The sequence below is a fragment of the Enhydra lutris genome, unplaced genomic scaffold (genome assembly GCF_002288905.1).
Source record: "Enhydra lutris kenyoni isolate GAN:26980312 unplaced genomic scaffold, ASM228890v2 scaffoldscaffold8, whole genome shotgun sequence".
NCBI lineage: Eukaryota > Metazoa > Chordata > Mammalia > Carnivora > Mustelidae > Enhydra > Enhydra lutris.
Genome location: NW_019154092.1, coordinates 16,408,208 through 16,426,978, shown reverse-complemented (window position 1 = coordinate 16,426,978; position 18,771 = coordinate 16,408,208). Strand labels below are relative to the sequence as shown.

At 33.9% G+C, this 18,771-nt stretch overlaps 1 protein-coding gene across 2 annotated transcripts in view; it reads left to right on the top strand.

Moving 5' to 3' along the window:
- Positions 1 to 2,852: 2,852 nt before the first annotated feature.
- Positions 2,853 to 18,771, top strand: part of LOC111142451 (ubiquitin specific peptidase 14) — a 43,056-nt gene continuing 27,137 nt past the window's right edge. Inside the window, exons 1-4 of one of the 2 annotated variants that reach the window (XM_022495602.1) lie at positions 2,853 to 3,014; positions 5,497 to 5,529; positions 16,722 to 16,826; positions 17,642 to 17,745. In XM_022495602.1, coding sequence (XP_022351310.1) covers positions 2,853 to 3,014; positions 5,497 to 5,529; positions 16,722 to 16,826; positions 17,642 to 17,745 — 404 coding nt within the window. The remainder of the gene's footprint in view (positions 3,015 to 5,496; positions 5,530 to 16,721; positions 16,827 to 17,641; positions 17,746 to 18,771) is intronic. The other variant, XM_022495603.1, reaches the window with a different exon arrangement.

Genomic DNA, 18,771 nt, shown 5'->3' with positions numbered 1-18,771 from the left:
CCAAGGTATTAGCCAGGGATCACATTTTCACTTAGTTAATGGACCTTGCTGTTCTTAGTCTTTTTCAAAATGGCACCTAAAACGTATGTGGTGACTTTGGTTCGCAGTGAATGTGTGATTCATTGGCCATTCCTAACTCCATCATAATTTCTTTATTGAAGATTCAGTATTTCCAAAGAATGATAGGAATCAAAGGAACAATGTTTAATTTCGATGTGGATTCTTGGTGTTCTAGAATCTTGAACCGAACGCTTTAATGATTGCTGAACCTCTTTCTAAAGCCAAGATTAACAGTAGAATGGTACTTGAAATATTCTATTTATGCAATGTAGAATTGAGGGGTTATTAATTAAGTGATGGCGATAAATACCAGTGTATGCTAATACTTAAACGCACTGGTAGACTCATACAACACCACCAACCTCTCTTTGTTCCCCTCAAGAAATACTTGTATTCACCAAACTATCTATTTTAACATTAAGTTCTGTCTTAAATATTTTAACCATATCTTTCCCTTATTTCCAAAATGAGAGAATTGAAGTAGGTTTCTAAGGTTTCTTCTTTGACCTCTCTATATTGAGAATTTATATTTTCAGGTTCTGCAAAAAAACCCTATATTAAAATGAGAATATTTTAAGTACTATTTCATAAGTTTTAGTAGAAAATTAAATAGATTCGTATATGGTTAAGGATAAGTGCTGTTAAAATTAATGGACACCTGTATACCTGGCACAAAGCTAGTATTTTTATACATGTTGCTTTGTTTTAACCTTCAGCATAACCTGTGACACCAGTATAATTCTCTTTGATGGATAAACAAAAAGTTTAAGTAACTTGCTCATGGTGACACAGCTAAATTAATTTCAGATAGGTTCCTCATTATTTCTAGTACTGTTTTAGTTTAGTTTAATCTTTTGCTTGTACATTGTTCTCTGTTCCTAGTTTATTTCAAGATTACAGTTGTGTCCTCTTCAAACCCATTTTCCCCAGCTGCTGCTAGAACATTCTGAAGTTCAAACCAGACTAAAGTGGCGTTTATGAAAACCTTTCACAGATACTGCATTTCTATAACATAAAACCCAAAGCCTGTATGTTTTAGCATGACATGTTATCTTTTGTGACTTTCTCCTTGGTCAGCTTCCAGTTTCAGTTTTCTCCCCCCTCTCAGGGAATTACTTAAATCTCAGAGCACAAAATGCAGTTTTATGCTTTTGATGTTTTTCTTATCTTTTCCAGGAATGCTTATATTTAGGCTAACACTTAATTTTTTCTTTGAGACTCAACTCAAAGAGAAGTTACCACTTCCTCCAGGCATCTTTCACTCATGAAGCATTCCTTTGTGATCCTCTAACATTTATAATATTTATATTTATATTTTATTATTAAATATTTTTACCTTTTCTCCCCCTTTTCTCTCTTTTATTAAATTCTAAGTTCATAGAATCTTCCTAGAGCTTGTTCTGGGGCTTATTGAATGAATGTTAAACACATTAATTGAACTAGTGAAGGAGTTGGGATTTGGAGTAAGGATTAGTTTTTCATATTTTGGTTTTATTGGAAAAACAGACAACTCTTGTGAGATTCTTATTTGAGTAGGTATGAAGTTTTCAGTGGCAAGGTATGTATATTGTGTTTACTTACTTTTATGTTATTTCAAACGTTAGATATTTCATGAGGCCAATAGACTTTTTTTTTTATTATATGGTAAAATATATGTAACCAAAAATGTACTGCTTAAACTATTTTTAAGTGTACATTTTTGGCATTAAGTACATTCATATTGTTGTGCGACTGTCCTCACCATCCACCTTCAGAACTTTTTCATGTTCCTACACTGAAATTCTATACCCATTGAACAATAACTCTCCATTTCCTCTTCCTTCCAGCCTCCTGGCAACCATCATCCTACTTTCTATGAATTTGACTACTGTAGGTACCTCACATAAGGGAAATCATAATGTTTGACTTTTGGCATCTGGCTTGCTTTGTTTAGCATAATGTCTTCAAGGTTCATCCATGTTGTATAGTATGTATAAGAATTTCATTACTTTTTAAGGCTGAATAATATCCATTATAGGTCTGTACCACATTTTGTTCATCTGTTTATCTGTTGATGGACACTTGGGTCACTCACATCTTTGAGTCTTTTGGGAATAATGCACTATGAACAGGGGTATACAGATAGCAGTTTGAGTCCCTGCTTCATGCTTTTGAGTATATACTTAGAAGTGGAATTCCTGGATCAGATGGTAAGTTTAATTTTTTGAGGAACCGCCATACTTTTTTCTGCAGTGGCTATACTGTTTTATATTCGCATCAGGAATGTTCAAGGGTTCTAGTTTTTCTACATTGTCACCAGCACTAGGTATTTTCTTCTTCATTGGCTTCTTTTTTTAATAGCCATCCAAATGACTGAAGAAAGATTTCTGTATTTTTTAATTTTTAATTTTGAAATTTCTGTATCTTTTAATTTTTGGATTTTTTTTTAAAGATTTTATTTATTTATTTGACAGAGAGAGATCTCAAGTAGGTGGAGAGGCAGGCAGAGAGAGAGAGGAGGAAGCAGGCTCCCCACTGAGCAGAGAGCCTGATGCGGGGCTTGATCCTAGGACCCTGGGATCATGACCTGAGCCGAAGGCAGAGGCTTTAACCCACTGAGCCACCCAGGCGCCCCTAATATTTGGATTCTTAATATTTGACCACCTCTTGCATGGGAACCACACCCTTCAATTCTCCCATGGAACCTTTCTTCTTAAAATTCAGAATCTGCATTCCTACACCTGTTTTAAATATGCTTTATTTTATTTTATTTTTAAAAATATGCCTTATTTTTATAAATGAAAAAAAAAATTATGGTTTTGTTTGCAGTTACTGTGAAATGGGGAAAGGAGAAATTTGAAGGTGTAGAATTGAACACTGATGAACCTCCCATGGTGTTCAAGGCTCAGCTTTTTGCACTCACTGGAGTCCAGCCGGCCAGACAGAAAGTTATGGTGAAAGGAGGAACATTGAAGGTAAAATTTAGTCCAGATTTTCATTATATACTATTACATAATTAGTGGAAACAAACACCAGAAAATGTAGCATTTGAGGTATATATATTTTTTAATTTGTTGAGAGTGTATAGTCTGTGAATTTAAAACTTTCTTATTCATGTTAGTGTAGAAAGGAACACTGTAGCCATTTCAAAACACTATATTATAGAAGCATCATTAAAATTTTTATTTTAAAATGCATTGTATCACTGAATACTCATAGGAGTCAGGGGAGTGGGGAATTTTCCATTTATCTCTGTTGTTTGGATTTTTTTCCTGGTGAGGGTGTGTTAAAAATATTTTATTTTGTTTAAATTAATATAAAAATCTATACATCCTTAGTAGTTTTCTGTTATGGGGTGGAGAAAATTTTATCTCTTAAAAATATAGAACAATATGGTAGATAAAAAAAAAAAAAAAGACTACAGAAGGTATTTTTGTACATGCATTCAGTGTTGAAATTCAGAATAGTTCAACATCTTTACCAAAGCCTCATTCTGAATATTGGAAAACTGTTAATTTTTTTGGCCTGTTTCATATTCTACTCATTGAAAAGGGGCTCTTATCACTTAGGGAGTAATTGCTATGTAAAACCTGTTTGGAGGTAGGAGAAAATATTTCTGTTAAAAGAGAGAGCAAACATAATTTTTTCTTCAGTTTCCTTGGGATGGTCATATTGACTACAGTTAGGAGTCTAAGCTTCCTGGTGTCATTGGTGATGTGCCACAAAAACATGCAAGTATTACTGTTTGTAAAACTATGGAAGTATAGTTTTAAAAAAATAATACCCTCAAGAGTTAGGTGTGAAATGCCAAGAGCTATAGTTAACTTTACAGATATGGCTTGGTTGCCCCTGTCAGGTGGGCAGTGAAATTGATGTTGGTGAAGAAAACATTGTTTCCCCTCCAAGTTGCAGTATGAGCTTTTTAGTCATTAGTGGCTTGATAACTGAATTTGTGATGAGCTGTCTACTGGTGATGTACTATGGAGAATTACAGAGAAATAGTAATTAAATGAAATTGACTACTAATAGTAATCACTTACTGAATAATTATTCTGTGCCAGGCTTTTATTTTCTTTAATTCTCAACTCTGTATATTGGAAAAATAAGAATAAATGTATTTTATAATTTAATAAATGAGGAAACTTAGCATCAGAGAGATTTAAGTAACATATAGCAGGTTACCAGAAGAGCATGTTACCAGAAGAGCAAGCCAAGCAAATCTCAGTTCATTTTTTTCAGCTTTGTGTGACCTCAGATAAGGGAACTGAGGGAGCATGTATATAGTTATCGTTCCTTATGATTAATAGAAATGGACCTTAAACTGAGAAGGATATTTAGGAAGTTACTGTTGCGCTTTGAAGCATGATGCCCAAAGAAAAAATTGGCACTACCAAAGGGAAACATACTGGGTGCCTGGCATTTTGTCTGAAAAAGAAGTTATGTGGAAATGACTTTATTCTGTGAAGGGAAAGAGTTTAGCTGCAGTATGTCGTAGGCCAGGATGTCTGGGGGCCAGTCATGGCATTAAAAAAAACTGTTTTAATTGAATATATTGAAGTGAAAATATTTAATTACTTCATAGATGCGAAATTTAGGACTTGAAAAAACATTTGTGGACACAGCAGATGTCATTAAGGGTAGTTTGCTTCTGGTATTCCTGGTATAATTTTTAATAGCACTTTCATTTTAAGAATCTGCTTTGAAAAAAAAAATCTCCTCCTTTGGACAGTAAATTATATAATCATTGTAATTATATTTAGACCTTATTTCATAAGTTACTCTTAATTCCTGTCACAAGCTAATTACTAGTTTTGCTGGGTGCATACATATAACAAACATGGAGAAAAATTAATATCTATCATCAAGGTTTAGTACAGTCAGGTTTATTGTTTTTTAGATTGTGTCTTTTGTAGTTTAAGCAATTGTTTTTTTTTTTTAATTATTAACAGATAACGTATTATTTGTTTCATGGGTACAGGTCTGTGAGTCATCAGTCTTAACACAATTCACAGCACTCACCATAGCACATACCCTCCCCAGTGTCCATAACCCAGCCACCCTATCCCCCCAACCTTGCCACCCCCCAGCTTGTTTGTTTCCTGAGATTGAGTCAGTTTGTTTCCTGAGATTGAGTCTCCTAAGGTTTGTCTCCCTCTCCGGTCCCCTTTTTATTTTCATTTTTTCTCTCCCTACTCCCCCCACAAACCCCCAATGTAGTTAAAGCAATTGTAAGACTTACTGATTGTATCACTGCATTTAAAACAAAATACTTTTGACTATAGTAATTTTAAGTAAAAATTACTTTTTTTATTAAGTAATTTTTTAAATAAGATTTTTTAAATAAGTAAAAATCTGCAAAACAGTTCTATTTTGGAGTAGCTTAAAATTCATTGATTATTAGAATATGTTCAGATTATAAAGGTGTAGTTAAATGTTTTTCATTTGTTTCTAAAACAGGATGATGATTGGGGAAACCTCAAAATAAAAAATGTAAGTATTATCCTAAGAGCATTTACTGTAATTCAGTTTCTTAATTATTATATACAGATGCGTTGCAGATGCCTTTTTTCCATAGATGTATCCAGTTGTTCCAGCACTATTTATTGAAAATACTCTCTTTTTCCCATTGACTTGTCTTGGGAAAATCCATGGCAGATTTACTTTTGGATTCCTCTTTCATTGATATATTTGATTATAACTTATGCTAGTACACATGGTCTTAGTGATTAAAGCTTTTAATAAGTCTTGAAATGAGATAGTATAAGTTCTCCAACTTCTGCAAGAATATTTTAGCTTCTTTGTGTTTCCTTTTGATTTTAGAATAAGTCTGTCAATTTTTACAAATGGACTCTTGGAATTTTAAGATCGTATTGGTTCTTTGTTCAGTTTGGGGAAAATGGCCATCTTAACAGTATTTAGTATAAAATCCTTAAAATGATGTACTCTGTTTAGGTCTTTATATTCTCCTAAACTGAGTTTGTAGCTTCTTAGTGTAGGATCTTCATGGTTTTTGTTAGATTCTTTGGACTTAAGGTTTCGTGGCTGTTAAATGATATTTTAAAAAAATTTTTGTTTCCAGTGTTCATGGGTAGGTTATAAAAACGTAGTTTATTTTCATCCTGTGACCTTGCTAAATTCACTTAATAGTTTCATTAGTTATTTTCTAGATTCCACTGGGGTTTTTTATGTCCACGAGCATGTTATCTGCAAATAGAGGTATTTTTACTTCTTCCTTTCCAATCTTTATGACTTTTATTTCTTATTATTGCCTTATTTCCCTGGGCTAGGACTTCTTATAATACAGTGTTGAATAGAAAGTGATGAGAATGGTCATCTTTGTCTTATCCTAACTTGTTCACTAGGACTTTTAAAATTATGAATGGCTGTCGAATTTTGTTAAGTTTTAAAAAAGATCATATGATTTTCCTACTTTATTCTGATAATCTGGTCAATCTCATTGATTTTTTATTCTTCTTCTTCTTCTTTTTTTTTTAAAGATTGTATTTATTTATTTGACAGGCAGAGAGGCAGGCAGAGAGAGAGGAAGGGAAACAGGCTCCCTGCTGAGCAGAGAGCCCGATGTGGGGCTCCATCCCAGGACTCTGGGATCATGACCTGAGCTGAAGGCAGAGACTTTAACCCACTGAGCCACCCAGGCGCCCCTATTTTTAATTTTTTTAAGTTTATTTATTTATGTATTTGAGAGAGAGCGAGAGAGTGCATGAACAGGAGGGGAGGAGCAGAGCGAGAGGGAGAAGCAGACTCCCTATCTAGCAGGGAGCCAGATGTGGGGCTCTATCCCAGGACCTGAGATCAAGGCCTGAGCAGAAGGCAGACGCTTAACTGACTGAGCTACTCAGGCACCCCTCATTGATTTTTAATTGTTAAATATTTCATTCCTGGGATGTGCAACCCTCAAATTTTTTTTTGCAGCCCTAATTGCACTCTTAAAAGTTATTATTTTTAAACCCCAAAGAGTTTCATATATATTCGTTTATATTTATTGGCATTTACCATATTAGAAATTAAAACAAATTAAAAAGTCTATTTATTTAGAAATAACAATGACAAACCCATTACGTGTCAATTTTGTATTTTTAAATGTTTCCCTAGAAATATTGTGAAAGGACTGGCAGTGCTCTATATTTTCGCAAATCTCTTGAAAATCTGTCTTAATAGAAGATAAACTCTCATAGTTGCTTTTACATTTAGTCTGCTGCGATAAGTTGTTTTAGTTGAGGTATGTATAATAAATCTGGCCTCACATAAATAGTTTCAAAAGGGAGGTATCTTTTCTGATAAAATTGTGAATATTCATCTTTCATAGTACACTCAAACTCAACATGTAATAGCTAATTATTGGTTAGTTTGTGGTAGAAACCACATCAGTGACTTTTTGTGCATACAAATCTACTTGGCTATAATTCAAAAGGTGCCAAGTATATAGTGACAGATATAAAATTCGAATTTTCACTCGAAAGCTCTAATTTTGTCATTGGCAACTTTATGTAGTCATTTATTTTTCCTAAAGCAGCAAGCTCACTTCATTTATTTGAGAAATATTGGCTAAATACTTGAGTATAAAAACCCATAATTTGTAGTTTTAAGTAAAAATGATACTGAAAAAGTAACTAGTCTGTTTGCAACTCATACATTTAATATAAGCTATCCTGAAGAAAATGATCATGTTTTGGTATGCAGATGTGTTATTTCTATTGATTATTTTCATATGTGTGTGTGTATGTAATTTATTTAGACAAGGAGTGGGTAGGGGCAGAAAAAGTGAGAGAGAATCTTAAGCAGGCTCTGTGCCTAGCAAGAGCCTGACACAGGTCTCCATCTCACAACCTTGACATCGTGACCTTAGCCAAAATTGAGTCGGACATCAAGCATTGGATGCTTAACCAACTGAGGTACCCAGGTGCCCCATATATCTATATATATTTTAAGATTTTATTTATTTGACAGAGAGAGCATAAGTAGGCAGAGCAGCAGGCAGAGGGAGAGGGAGAAGCAGGCTCTTCGCTGAGCAGGGAGCCTGATGCGGGGCTCCATCCCAGGACCCTGGGATCATGACCTGAGCCGAAGGCAGAGGCTTAACCGACTAAGCCACCCAGGTGCCCCTCCTCTGATATATTTTTAATAGACTTTATTTTGTAGAACAGTTTTAGATTCACAGCAAAAACTGAGTGGAAGAAACAGAGCTTTCCCATATATCCTCTTCCCCACACAGGCAGAAGCCTCCTCCATTACCAACATCTCTTACCAGGATGGCACATTGGTCATAATTTTTTTTTTTTTTTTAAGATTTTATTTGTCAGAGTGAGTGCAGGCATGTGTGTGAGCACACAAGCAGGGGGCGCAGCAGGCAGAGGGAGAAGCAGGCTCCCTGCTGAGCAAGGAGCCCCATGTGGGACTTGATCCTGGGTCCCTGTTTCATGACCTGACCTAAAGGCAGAAACTTAACCAACTGAGCCACCCAGGCATCCCACATTTGTTATAATTGATGAACTTAAATTGACACATCATTGTTGCCCAAAGTCCAGGGTTTACATGAGGATTCACTGTTGGTGTTATACATTCTGTGGGTTTGGACAAATGTATAATGACATGTATTCACCATTATAGTGTCATACAGAGTAGTTTTATTGTCCCCAAAATTCTGTGTGCTCTGCCTATTCATCCCTTCAACACCCTGACAACGATTGATATTTTTACTGTCTCCATTGCTTTGCCTTTTTCCAGAGTGTCATGTATTGGGAATCCTACAAGATGTGTCCTTTCTTTCACTTAGTAATATGTATTTAAATTTCCTCCATGACTCTTCATGGCTTTGATAGTATAGTTCTTTTTAGTGCTGAATATAGTCCATTTTATGGATGTACCAGAGTTTTATTCACCTACTAAAGGAGATCTTGGTTGCCAGGAAAGTAAGTCTTTTTTGAATGGGTACTTCCCATTTCATAACACAGAATATCACAAAGAAATGTATTCAAAGGTCAAGATTTAATAAAATCAATAATCATTTTTACCGATTTATTTTATATCATTACTTTGATATGTGCTAAACTGTTAAAAATTTTTAGCCTCAAGTGATTTACCACCATTAGTGCAGATGTCAGCACAGTGAAAAAGGGACAGTAACATCGTAGTATTATGAAAATAGTTTTGATCTTGCTGGCTCTGTGAAAGAATTTCAGAGACCAGTAAGGGTTCATAAACACTTTGAGAACTTTGACAAACCCATTGAGTCATGATTTATTTATCTCCTTTATACATTGCTGGATTTAATTTTCTCATTTAAAAACAAGATATTTGTATATATGTTCATGAGAGGTATTAATATTTTTATTTGGGAATATATTGCCCTTTTCTAAATGAGTTTGTGTAAGATTGACATTTCTGTAAATACTTGAAATAATTTACTAGTCAATTTTATCTGGACCTGGATTTTCCTTAAGACTTTGATTGATATTTAATTTCTTTAATAGATTAAGGGTATTTAGGTTTTCTGTTTTTTATGCCAGTTTTGGTGAATTTTCTCTTTGAGAAAATTTGTTTAAATATTGAATTTATTGGCATGAAGTTGTTCATAATATCCAGACTGTTCATTAATTATTCTTTTATATCTGTTATCTTTACTTGTTGATGTTCCCCCCTTTCCATACCTGATAAGTCTTTGGTGTTTTGTTTTTGGTCACTGTTGCTAAGGATTTATCAATTACTCTTTTCAATTATTTACTTTGTTTACTTCATATATTATCCATTTTCCACTTTACTGATATTTACTCTACGTTATTTTCTTTTATTCTACCTTGGGTTTAAATTGCTTCATTTTCTTGCTTTTTAAGGTGTGTGCTTAAATCATTGATTTTTTTTTAATTCCTTCTTTCCTTACGTAGACACTTAAAATTATTATTTTCTGTTTAATCACTTGTAGTTGTAGCCACGACTTTTGATGTGCTATGTTTTTATTATGCAGTTAAATATTTTCTTATGTCGTGGGTGTTTTTTTGGTTTAGTTTTTTGCTCTTTTACCTATAGATTATTTAGAATTATGTTGTTTCATCTCCAATTATTTGGGCCTTTTTCTAATACATTTCTGTTACATATTTCTCATTTGGTTCTGTGTAGTCCCAGAACATACCAATGTTATTTTGGTCATCTGAGTTTATTGCTCATTTTTAATGGACTGTATATGGCCCAGAAAGCCTAAAATGTTTATTATGTGATCCTTAATAGGAAAAGTTTGCTGACTCTTGGTATAAGGGTGCTAAGATGATGACTTTGAGCTGCTCCTCTAGGATTTATATTACATATCTTTAATCATCCTCTGCCTTAAATAACAAATGACTTCAGGTATAGTATAAGATTCTTAAAATAGTATGCTTCCATTTCCCTGGTCTTTGGTGCTATTGTTGTCATACAGTTTACTTCCACATGTTAGAAATCTTATTCTTCATTCCTATTTTTGCCTTAAATAGTCACTTATCATTTAAAGAGAGTAAAAATGTTTAAAACTCATTTACCATTTTTGGCATTCTTCCTTTGGATCCAAATATAGATTTCCATCAGATACCATTTTCTTCTGCTTCAAGAACTTACACATTTCTTACAGAGCATGTCTATGAATTTTCTCTGCTTTTGTTTTTCTTAAAAGCTCTTTATTTCACCTTTATTTTTGAAAGACATATTTGATAGGTATAGATTTCAAGATTAACACTTTTTCTTTGAATACATGAAAAATGTCTTCTGATCTGCATAGTTGTCATTCTTAATTCCTTTATATATAATATGTCTCGTTCCTCCTGATGCTTTTGAGATTGCTTTTCAGCAATTTAATTACATGTCTTGGAGAGGTTTGCTTGTATTTATTCTGTTTGAGTTTCTTGGATTTGTGAGTTTATAGTTTTTATTAAATTTGGAAAAGTTTAAGCTATTTAAGTTTGTTTTCTGTGTGCCCTTCTCTCTCCTCTTTTTTGAGACTACAATTCCATATGTTGGGTGGTTTTGCCCATTGTAAAACTTTGGTCCCTTTTATGTGTGCGTGTGTGCACGCATGTTCATCTGTTGATGGATATTTTTGTTTCTACTTTTTGACTGTTATGAACAGAACTGCTGGGAACCTTCATTTTTGTAGATGCATATTTTCCTTTTTCTTGAGTAAATAACCTGTGAGTGAAATTGCTGGGTCTTATGGTTAAGAATGTGTTTAACTTTGTAAGAAATTGCCAGATACTTTCCAAAGTGATGGTTGTACCATTCTACATTCTTATGAACAGTATATGATAGATCCAGTTGTTCTGCCATCACAGCATTTGACTGTTGTCAGTCATTTTTGTTTTAGTCATTCTGGTGGGTGTTAGTGATACTTCCTTGTGGTTTTAGTTTACATTTATATGATGACTGATGGTATTGAACGCTTTAAGCTTATTGGCACCTTTTAGATCTTTTTGTGAAACATCTGTTCAGAACTTTATGTATTTTTAAATGGGTTATTTTCTTACTTGCATATAAAGAATACCTATTGGGATCAAGTCTTTTGTGAGATATATCTGCTGTGATATTTTCTTTCAGTTTCTGATTTTTTTGTCTTTTTAAAAATGTTTTTTTGAGTAGAAATTTTAAATTTTGTTCAAGTATAACCTATCAGTTTCTTTCTTTTATGGTTTTGACTGTTTGTATCCCATCTAAGAAATCTTTGCCTGTGTCAAGGTCACAAGAGACTTCTGTTTTCTAAAACTTTTACAAGTTTTATCTTTTATACTTAGGTATATCATCTGTTTTGAGCACACTCTTGTGTTTGTTGTTAAGCAGTGGTTAAGGTTTATTTTTTTCATATGAGTGTTCAGTTGTATGAGCACATGTAAGTCTGTTTCTGGATTCTGTTCTGTTGATTTGTATATGTACCTTTACACCAGTACCCACTCTGCACCATCTTGATTATTTAAGACTTGAAATCAAGTAGTAGGAGTCCAGATTGTTCTTCTTTTTCAACACTTATGGCTATTCTAAAGTCTTTGCATGTCCTTTGAACATTTTAGATTCAGTTTATTTTCTACAAGAGTCTTCTGGGATTTTGATTGGAATTACATTGATACTATATATCAAACTGGGATGTCTTTTTAAAAATTTTAAAAATATTTTCCTATTTGAGAGAGAGCTTGTATGCATGAGTGGCGGGGGAGGGGCAGTGGCATTGGGAGAGGGGGAGAGAGAATCTTAAGCAAGCTTCATGCCCAGCATGGAGCCCCATGTCGGGCTTGATCTCACAACCCTGAGATTGTGACCTGAGCCAAAATCAAGAGTCAGATGCTTAACTGATGGAGCCAGCTAGGACCCCCAAATTGGGACATCTTGAATCTTCTGAAAAAAATTTCCCACAACAATGTTTTATATATTTTTTTCTTTTGTTTTAAAGATTTTATTTATTTATTTGAGAACAAAAGTACGTGCTTGAGTGGGGGGCAGAGGAAGAGAGAGAAGCAGACTCCCTGCCAAGCAGGGCACCTGATGCAGGGCTTGATCCCAGGACCCTGGGATCATGACCTGAGCCAAAGGCAGATGTTTAACCTACTGAACCACCCAGGGGCCCTATTTTTTTTTTTTTCTTTTCTTTTTTTAAAGATTTTTTTATTTGAGAGAGAGATTATGTACACACATGCATGCGCATCAGGGGAGGGTCAAAGGGAGAAAATCTTCAAGCAGACTTCTTGCTGAGCGTGGAGCCCAACAAGGGGCTTGATCTCATGACCCATGAGATCATGACCTGAGCTGAAACCAAGAGTTGGATGCTTAATTAGCTGAGCCACTCAGGCACCATTTTATTTTCAATACAGGATCGTACACATTTTTTTAAAATGTCATAAAGTAGTTCATGGTATTTGATGCTATCATAAATGGCGTTTTTCAAATGTCATTTTCCAGTTATTTATTGCTGACATATACAAATAGAATTAATTATTGTATATTGATCTTGTATCCTGTGATTTTGCTGATTTTTACATATTAGTGTTTAGGATTATGTAGGTAGGATACAATCATGTTGAAATAAGAATGGTTTTATTTTTTCCTTTTCAATCTGCATGCCTTTTATTTCTTTTTTTTTTCCCTTGCTTTACTGAACTGGTTAGGATGTTCAGCACAATATTGAGTAGAAGTGGTTGACATTGTACACATCATTGTTTTTTTTCCTGATCCTAGGAGAAAAATCTCCAGTTTTTATTGGAGTTGTTTTATAGATGTTCATCATTAGTTTGAGGAAGTTCTCCTCTATTTGTAATTTGCTGAGAATTTTTATTCATGAATGGGAGTTGAATTTTTCACATACTTTTCCCATATCTATTGCAAGGATCATTTTTTTATCCTTTAATCTGTTAATGTGGTGAAATAAATACATCGACTCTTTTAAATAGTAAACCAACCTTTCATTCTTGGGCTAAACCCCACTTAGTCATTATGTATTTTCCTTTTTATATATTGCTGGATTCTATTTGGTGGTATTTTGTAAAGGATTTTTGTGTTTCTAGTTGTGAGAATTACTGGTTTATAGTTTTCTTGATTTGTCTTTGTCTGCTTTTGCTGTCAGTGTAATCCTGGCCATATAAAATGGGTTAGGAGGCATCCCCACCTCTTCTGTTTTCTGAAAGAGATTTTCTTTAAATGGTTCATAGAATTCTCCATTGAAAATTGGAGCTTTCTTTGTGGGAAGACTTTCAGTTAGGAATCTAATGTATTTAATAAATGTAGGACTCTTGATGTTATGTTTTCTTTGATATCTGTTTTGATAATAGTTAACATCTTTTAAGGAATTGGCCCATTTAATTTACAGCTTAAATTGTCAACTTGATTGGCATAATACATTCTTACTATACTTTAATTCTAGACTCTCTAGTGATGTTTTCTCTCTTTTTTTTCCTGGTATTGGCAAATTGTGGTTTCTCTCTAACTTTCTTTATTATCTACCCAGAGGTTTGTCAATTTCATGGATTTACCCCCCCCAAGAGAATCAACTTCTGTTTATTATTTTATTGATTTCACCTCTTTACTTTATTTCCTTCTTTTACTTTGTATACTTTTTCTAGCTTCTTACAGTAGAAGCTTAATTTATTTTAAGCCCTTTTGTTTACTGTTTATATCTTTTGTCCAGTTTTCTATTGTTTGCTTTACTGATTTTTTTTTTTTTTTATGTGCTTCTATATAGTGTAACCTTTTTACCCTTTTTCCTTTTAGATTTTGACTGGTAATTTTGTAGAAGTTTTTGTAATTTTGTAATTTTGTAGAAGGTTTTGTAGAAGTTTTTAAGAACTATGTAGTAACATTAGTCCTTTCATCTTCTATGTCACTTTTAGAAAATATTCCAGCAAAGCGAGGTTTTTTTAATTCACTTACATGTTTTTGTAATTATTTGTCTTATTTATTTATTTATTTTAAAAGATTTATTTATTTTAAAGAGAAAGAGCGTGAGCGTGTGCACGCAGGTTGGGGGAAGGGCTGAGGGAGGGAACCTTCAAGCAGATTCCTGGCTGAGTGTGGAGCCCATCGTTGCAGGGCTCAATACTCTCTACCCATGAGATCATGACCTGAGCTGAAACCAAGTGTCGGATGCTTAACCCACTGACCCACCCAGGCACCCTTTGTTTTATTTCTTAAGTCTTTTAATTCATTTTGGGGTATGGCATACCGTGAGGTGGAGAACAGAAGATATTTTTTTTTCTAAATTATCCAGTTTTTCTCAACATTCCTCATTGTATAATCTGTTTTCTTCTTAAATGGCATTGTTTTAATCTTTATTTTTTAGAAATTTCTAGCTGTTATTATGGGTATAAACTTGGTATATGAATGAATCATTTTGTAAAGTTTCAAAAAAATTAAATTCATGTAATAATTTAGAATCACATCTTTACAGTCATTTTTCCTGCCTAGAAACTGTTAATGACTTTCAATTTATTATTTAGGTGTATTTTATATTCCTAAGTAAAGCTTTATAGTTTTCTTATTAAAATATTACAGGTATATTCTTACATTTACTGTTATTTACTGATATTCTTTTTCTTTTTTTTTTTTTGTAAGATTTTATTTATTTGACAGAGAGAGACATAGCGAGAGTGAGCACACAAACAGGAGGAGTGGGAGAGGGAGAAGCAGGCTTCCCGCTTTGCAGGGAGCCTGATGCGAGACTCGATCCCAGGACCCTGGGATCATGACCTGGGCTGAACGCAGATGTGTAATGACTGAGCCACCCAGGCACCCCATTTTCTTTCTTTTATATCATGTTTATAGCAGACTATTTGCTAGTACATCCTTTAAATATTTGGTTTTCCTGAGGGTAGTCTTTGGGAAAAGATTTTTTTAGTGATGGTTTAGTATTCCTTCTGCTATCACAGAAAGTTTAAGTTAAAATAATGGGTGCTAGAAAGAAGGTTATTGGATTTCAACATAGGTGCTCTCAGGACTGAGTTTGTTATCCTTATTAATTTTCTTGAAAAAAATTTTTTTTAAGGTTTTATTTTTAAGTAATCTCTGCACCCAACATGGGGCTCAGACTTAAAACCCTGAGATCAAGAGTCACATGCTCTACTGACTAGGCCAGCCAGGTGCCCAAACTTTTTAACTTTCTAATTTAATCCTCATGTGGAAATTTCTATCTTCTCTTACTGTCTTTTTTCCTTCTTAAACCTCCATTTTTTGGCTCCTTTTTTTTTTTTTTTTTTTAAACCTCCCTACTCTTTTCTTTGTCTTATGTGTTTATATCTTCCATAGTAAGATTTTGTTAACATTTCAGGATTATGTGATTTAGGGGACAGTGTCATCTTCATTGTTTTTCTGTTGTATGGAATGTTACGTATGTGTTGAATGTAAATATTCCCTTATGTATATCCTATATATAATATATATTCCCTTATATATATTCTATAATGTAGAATTATAAAATTGGATATTTTGAACTAATTTATGTGTTTGGTATAATGTTTTCCAATAATGGAGGGTTTGGTGCTCTCAAAATAATTCCATTCAATTATAAGTAATTGTTACATTTATACAATATACATTCACAAAAAGAATGCTAACTGCACTTTGTTATGGGGAGAAATGATTCCACTAAATGTTAATAATCATTTCGAGAATTCCCTCCCCTCCGGTATTTTAAACATTCTCAACTGTTTTTATGACACTATTTATTTTTCCCTAGTTTCATTGAAGTATAATTTATATGGATTAAAATTCACCTATTTTTAGTGTGTAGTTTGAATTTGGGTAGTTCTATATAGTCATGTAACTACCACCACAATCAAGATACAGAAGTTTTATCATTCTGAAAAGTTTCTTTGTGCCCCTTTGAATATAAGCAGGGGACCTTTGGCTTGAAGCAGCCACCTCAGTATTTTTTTTTTTTTTAAATTGTTGCTGATTTTTAGTATTGACAAGAGTTGTGTAACCTTCACCACAGTCCTAGAACATTTCCATCACCCCAGAAAGAAATAGTTGTCTGTTTAAAGTCACTCCCTCTTTCCACTTTTAGCCTTAGCAATCGCTAGTCTGCCTTGTGTCTGTAGATTTACCTTTTCTGGCAAATACAAGCATACAATATGTTTTATTTTTCTGTGTCTGGCTTCTTTCATTGGACATAATCATTATCAACTTCTGAGCATTTTTATGAAATGAAATTTTTTTTAAAACAGGGTATGACTCTACTAATGATGGGGTCAGCAGATGCTCTTCCTGAGGAACCCTCAGCTAAAACTGTCTTTGTAGAAGACATGACAGAAGAACAGTTAGCATCTGCGGTAAGATATACCACATTTTGTATAAAGATGATTGCTACAGGTACTAAGATGCCTTTCAGAAAGTAGCATCTAAACGTTTTAAAGATTTGGGGCGCCTGGGTAGCTCAGTCGGTTAAGCGTCTGACTCTTGATTTCAGCTCAGGTCATGATATCAGGGTCGTGGAATCAAGCCCTATGATGGGCTCCACCTCTAAGAAGAGTCTGCTTGAGATTCTCTCCCTCTTCCTTTGCCCCTTCCCCTGCTCAAGTGCACACACTGTCTCTCTAAAATAAATAAATCTTTAAAAAAAATAAGCGTTTTGAAGATTTAATTGGTAATATCAAGATATATGTTCTTGTTTAGTTTGAAGATTTTATTAGAGCACATGGGTGAGTTGTGGGGGGAAGAGGAGAGTGAGAGAAAATCTCTAGCAGATTCCACACTGAACATGGAGCCTGACCTGGGGCTCCCCAAGTTGTATGTTTTTAGAACTAAAAGGTTTTATTTTTGAAATTGGCTTGAGGAGTTCTGATATAATTGGATAATTCAGTGCAAAGTCAATTAGTGTCTTTAATAAATAAGTGTTGGGCAGTGCTAGCAGTGCTATTATTTTATGGGAAAAGAGGCTTTCAGTATTTTTGAGAAGGGAATTAAAACAGAATGTCAACATAATGCAAGTGAACATTTCTGTTAGAAGTATAAAACTGTTACTTTTGGGTAAAGTTGGAATATAAATTGGTATGAGTTGGTAAATTATACTTCAAAGTGTGAACTTTAGTGATTTTATATATGCTATGTCATTTTATAAAAATATTTTAATCCTTGTCCTTTTCAGATGGAATTACCATGTGGATTGACAAACCTTGGTAACACTTGCTACATGAATGCTACAGTTCAATGTATTCGTTCTGTGCCTGAACTCAAAGATGCCCTTAAAAGGTAAGACAGAAGATAAATGTGAGTTCTTTTGGTGGGTAAGGGACACTCACATTTTGGTGAGTAGTGTTTTGTGTATAAATGTGTGTATAATTTTTTAGCAACTTTACTGAGATACTCCTTTATTGTATAGTTCATCCCTTTAAAGTATTCAGTTAAATGGTCTTTATTCAGCAGGTTGTACAACCATCACAACAGTCTAATTTTAGGATCTTTTCTTCCCCCCCCCACAAAGAAACCTTATAGTCACAGGCAATCATTTTATCATTCCCACCTCCAGCTTTAGGCAACCATTTCCCTACTTTCTGTCTTATAGATTTTCCTGTTCTGGACATTTCATATAAATGGAATCATAAAATGGGTGACTTTTTGTGACTGGATTCTTTGACTTAGCATAATATTTTCTGAGTTTATTCATGTTGTAGTATGTATCAGTACCTCATTCTTTTTTATGTCTGAATTAATAGCCCATTATTAATGAACATACTGCATTTTGTTGATCAGTTCATCTGTTAACATTTGATTCATTTCTAGTTTGCAGCTCCTTTGAGTAATGCTACCATGAACATTCAAGGACAAGTTTTTGTGCAGACCAGTTTTTTTCATTTCTTTTGGTTATGAGTGGCTTGCTTGACCACATAGTAACTATGTTAAACAACATTTTGAGGAACTGTCAAACTGCTAGGCACCATTTTACCGCCAATGTAAGGGAGTTCCAATTTCTCCACCTCCATGCAAATATTGTTATTGTATGTCTTTGATTACCCTTAGTAAAATCGTCTCTCATTTGTAGTTGTCATTTGCATTTACATCATGACTAGTGATGTTGAGCATCCTTTCATGTGCTTACTGGCATGTATATCTTTGGAGAGATGTCTGTTTAAATCCTTTGCCTGTGTTTTAAATGGTTCATCTTTTTATTATTCAGTTCTAAGTGTTCTTTATATATTCTGGATACAAGTCCTTTTTCAGATAGATAATTTATAAATTTTTCATTTTGTGAGTTGTCTTCACTTTTTTTTTTTTTTT